Here is a 5,000-nt window from a genome sequence, read left to right on the forward strand (position 1 = left end):
GTATGCTGTTATTCAAACACACACACACACACACACACACACACACACACACACACACTCGGAGACACCTCTCCGTTAAAACTATGCTATATATTTATACTATATTTTATATACTGTGAATTAAGTGCAGCCTACTATACACAGATGCATATAGAACATGTGTATGCAGGTACAGTATATACACACGCACACGCCCACACACACACACACACACACACACACACACACACACACACGTACACGTACACACAGCAAACACAGCAACTCCCCACACCCACTCACCTGAGTTGGGCACGATGAGATGCCCGCCCAGGGCGTTGAAGGATCCGAATGCGGTGCAGGACGGGTCCCTGGAGCGCACCAGGCTCTGGGTGCGGCGGCTCATGGTGTCCCCGTCCAGCAGAGAGTGCTGCATCTTGGGAGACAGCTTACTGGAGAAGTCAGACAGCTCCTCCTGGGGAGTGACCAGGCCGGAGGAGTTGTACACCTGGAGGGGAGAACACCACCTGAAAGTGAGCTTTGGGGATTTTTAACGTATGTAGTTATTGGACAGTGTCAAACATCGATCATTCTTTTAAACAATCAAAATGCTAAGTTTAATAATGGATTAACAATCTATAGCTTCAGGTTAATAATGGATTCACATGACAACGCGAACGTTTGCCGATAACACACGCCGTCCGATAATTAACACCGTTACGATAATGACTGTTGTTCAGTAACCGGTGTATGTAAGAGTCACAAACACGTGTCATTAAAGAGGAAACAAGTTGTTTGTGTCTTAAACAAGCTAACTAGCTAGCCTAAGCTAAGCTAACTGCCTTGCAAACACCAACAACAGGACAGCTGTTGTACTATAAAACGAGTCTTTGTGGGGGTTTTGTGGGGTTTCCTGCCTGGGTGGCTAATTGGAATGACAGGTGTATTTAACTCTCATTCAATGGACGGTTTACCATCAAAAGGAATTTGAGGATGCTATAAAAAACTAGCTACCTACAAAGACATACCATAAAAACCTATATACGTTAAAAACCTACTAATTGTCGCTTTAATTGGGTCCATTCATGTGTTCATTCATTCAAAGGTCAATTTATTCCTTCATTCACCTTGATCTTGAGGTTGGGCAGCGGGTCGAGGAGGGGGGAGTTAGTCATGGGGATCTTGTCGGCCACATCCTGGAGCGCGTAGACGGGGCCGCGGTACATGGCCGCCGCAGACGTCAGGTCAGGGGGAACAGTGAGGAGATCAGCTGGAGGTCGAGAGGGGGAGACAAGCAGGGGAGAACAGAGACGAGTAAGGTAAGGGGGAGCTACTGAAGAGGATCTAAAGTTGCCTGGTTTTGTCAAGTTTCGCACAGCTTAACTTTCCACTCATTAGCACTAGAAGTTAACAAGTCTAAAGTTTTGTCAAGTGCTTTCTGAACGAATTCTCATTTAAAAACAACACTGGCAGAACTCCAGAATTACTCCAGATATGCACACACACACACACACACACACACACACACACAGACACACACACACACACACACACACACACACACACACACACACACACACACACACACACACACACACACACACACACACAATCCTTGAATCTATGCACAAATGTTCTTCCACACAGGGCAAATATCAAAAGATCAACTTCATTGACCCTATAAGCAGTGGAGGATTTTGGAATGAGCACCTCTCCTGCATGTGTATGCACCTCTCCTTTTTCTTCATCTATCTTTCTCTCTCTCTCTCTCTCTCTCTCTCTCTCTCTCTCTTTCCCTCTCTCTGTCTCTCTATAATGGTGAGGAGGTGGGTGAGTGATGGCCTCTTCATAGGTCAACAGCATCAGTATGAATATTCAGTTCATTGTGTGTGTGTTTGTGTTTGTGTGTGTGTGTGTGTGTGTGTGTGTGTGTGTATTTGTGTGTGTGTGTGTGTGTGTGTGTGTGTGTTTAATGCGTTCTCAGAGAAAGTCTCACACAACACACATGCAGCAGATGACATTTGTCTCTTCCTGTTAGCGTGTGTCTATTGTAGCAGCAATTCTTGGACCACGGCACATAAAACCAACCCCAGAAAACGGGGGCGTCGCTTTTTCCCTGAGAACAGATGGCTTCCGCATTAACAAGCTGCACCCTCTCAGGTACTACAAACACACACACACACACAGACACACACACGCACACGTGAATACACACAGTTAGAGCTGAATATTCATGCTTCTGCTGCTGAGCTATGCATTTCCATCTGAACAGAGAAGCCTTCATCCTCCCACCTCACAGTCATCATCATCATCACCACCACCACCAGAGGAAAGAGACAGAGTGGGAGCGAGGGAGAGAGAAAGACAGGTTGGGAGGGAGGGAGAGAGAGAGAGAAGGAGAGAGGGAGGGAGAGAGAGAAGGAGAGAGGATGCGAGATGGAGAGGCAGAATGAGAACAAGCTGTTGAGTCCAATTAACCCTCACCCTCTCCACCTCCACTGACGACTCATTAACGCTCATCGTCAATGAAATTACCGGATGATATCGCCTCCTCTCCCCTCCCTTTCTCTTTCTCCTCTCATTCCTCCTCTTGTTGTGTCCTCTCCTCTCTCCCTTCTTCTCCATTGTTTCAGCTCATTTTCTCCTTTTTTCTACCAACAGCAGGTTTACTTCTCGTTCTTCCTTATATGATCTCCTCTCAGCTCTTTCAATGTTGACCCCCACTCTCTCTGTCTCTCCTTCCTGACTCTGTGGCACTAATAATGTCTCTCCTCTTGACTCACATTCACACACAGACCACAAGCTTAAATCTCTGCAGCCATGGCAACCTGCCTTTCACTTAGAGTCAAGCACAGGGGCCCTCTTGAACAGCTCTCATTCTCGAACCCATCTCTCTCTCTCTCTCTCTCCCTCTCCCTTATTCTCTCTCTTTGTCCCTCTCCCTGTTACTCTGTCCATCTCTCTCTCTCTCTTTCTTTCTCTCTCTCTCCCTGCCTCTCTCTTGTCTGTGTTCTATGTAATGAGTCAATGTCATACCATTTGTTTTATTCCTCTATACCTTTATCCATCCACCCTCTCCTCTCCTCTCCTCTCCTCTCCCATCTCCTCTCCCATCTCCTCTCCCATCTCCTCTCCTCTCTCCACCTCACCTGCTTCCTCCCAGCCCACCCCACGTATCTAATTAGCATCGAATGCACCACGCAGACAGACCTAATTACAGCCACATGATGACTTGCAGATTGCCTTCACATCAAAGTGACAGGCATTCTAATAGCATCTTGACAAGACCGTCAGGCCAGTCACAGCATTCCACTCACTCCAGCTCTCATTGGCACATTATACGCTGCTGTTCCATTTGAATTATAAATGTCTGTCTTCTCCCTCCTGTACACACACACACACACACACACACACACACACACACACAAAGGACGCACACACACACACACACACACAAAGGACGCACACACACGCGCGCACACACATGCGTACGCAAGCACACTGTAGACATATATCAGCTGGAAATGTGTTGAAGTCCTGTGCGGCAAAGTGAATCCATCAGAGTGAAATGATCTGTCAGTTTGCTTTAACCTGCCAGTGATATTGAGGAAAAGGAGGTGTGTGTGTGTGTGTGTGTGTGTGTGTGTGTGTGTGTGTGTGTGTGTGTGTGTGTGTGTGTGTGTGAATGAACATGTGTGTGTGTGTAGAGTGATAGGTGTGAAAGGTAATGCCCTTAGCATGCCTGGAGGTCTATTTCACTGCCTCGCTATCCCTGGCACATTTGACACACATATGGACCTACACATAACTGGCAGGCTCATAAATACACAAATGGACATGGTCATTCTCACTTTTGCTCACAGTAAACACATACAAATGCTTTCTCTTTTTTCACACCTCTCTCTCTCTCTCTCTCTCTCTCTCTCTCTCACGTATCAGTGTCCTCTCATTTATTTAGACAATTTTGATGCCGACTCAATTGAAGGTTGTAGGGACACAGTCACACAGTCACACACACACACACACACACACACACACACACACACGCACGCACGCACGCACACACACACGCACACACAGTCACACGAACCCTTGTCCCTCACACTGCCATTTCCTAACTATCTATGCAGTGAACCCTCTTGATGATGACTCGCAGGGCACCTGTCACTAACACACACACACACACACACACACACACACACACACACACACACACACACACACACACATTAACCCACCCACCCCCACAAACATACACACCCTCACACATTCTCTCCTCACCTGTGCGAGCCGTCTTGATGCTGACAGGCTGGAAGCCGCCATTGAGGGCGGACGAGTCCATGATGTCGGAGTGGAAGTCGCGATGGTTCTTCCGGTAGACGAACAGTGCCACGATGACAGAGATGACCAGGCACATGATGACGGCGATGACGATGCCCACGTAAAGTGCCACGTCGTCTGTACTGGGGGCTGCTGTGAGGGAAAAAAAGAGAGAGAAGAAAGAGAGAGAGAAAGAGAAAGAGGGAGAGAAAGAGAGAGGGCATCCATCAGCTGATCTAATGAGCGTCTGGACTGACTGATCCACTGAGGAAGATGTCACTTAAATCCCCCACTCTCTGATTGATATCAGATTTATTATGGCTAGCATGAGATATGGGCAGAGATGCTATCGAGAAGGTGTTAATATCCTGCTGATGGATCGGGCCTAGATATTAATGGCAGCAGGACTTCATTACGGCTCCGCAAACGACCGCAGTTTCCTGACCCGAATGGCTCATCTTGGAAGGAAGAAAGAGACTGCGAAAGCAGAGAAAGGCTGGCGAGGAGACGCAGCAAATTGACATTATTAACAACAGCCTGTCGTGCATTTCAAACATCTCGAGATAGGAAAAAGAGGAAAGAAACACACACATAAACAAACAGCAGGAACAAGACGGAGACAAGCAGAGAGGAGCTTTTGTTTTGAAATGAGGACTGGCTGCTGCACAGGCAGGGAGGACAGGAGCAGCCTCATTTGTGTC

General features: G+C 47.4%; 1 protein-coding gene across 3 annotated transcripts in view; it reads right to left on the reverse strand.

The window, feature by feature from the left end:
• unc5cb (unc-5 netrin receptor Cb) overlaps positions 1-5,000 on the reverse strand; it is a 156,994-nt gene that overhangs the window by 21,420 nt on the left and 130,574 nt on the right. For all 3 annotated transcript variants that reach the window (XR_006151497.1, XM_031558359.2, XM_031558358.2), the window contains 3 exons: positions 4,261-4,452; positions 1,107-1,249; positions 283-487 (listed from right to left, as the gene is read on the reverse strand). Coding sequence is in view for 2 of the 3 variants with exons in the window: in XM_031558359.2 (XP_031414219.1) it covers positions 283-487; positions 1,107-1,249; positions 4,261-4,452 (540 nt within the window). In the remaining variant the exon portion in view is untranslated. The remainder of the gene's footprint in view (positions 1-282; positions 488-1,106; positions 1,250-4,260; positions 4,453-5,000) is intronic.

Source organism: Clupea harengus, chromosome 21, assembly GCF_900700415.2.
Source record: "Clupea harengus chromosome 21, Ch_v2.0.2, whole genome shotgun sequence".
NCBI classification, from domain to species: Eukaryota; Metazoa; Chordata; class Actinopteri; order Clupeiformes; family Clupeidae; genus Clupea; species Clupea harengus.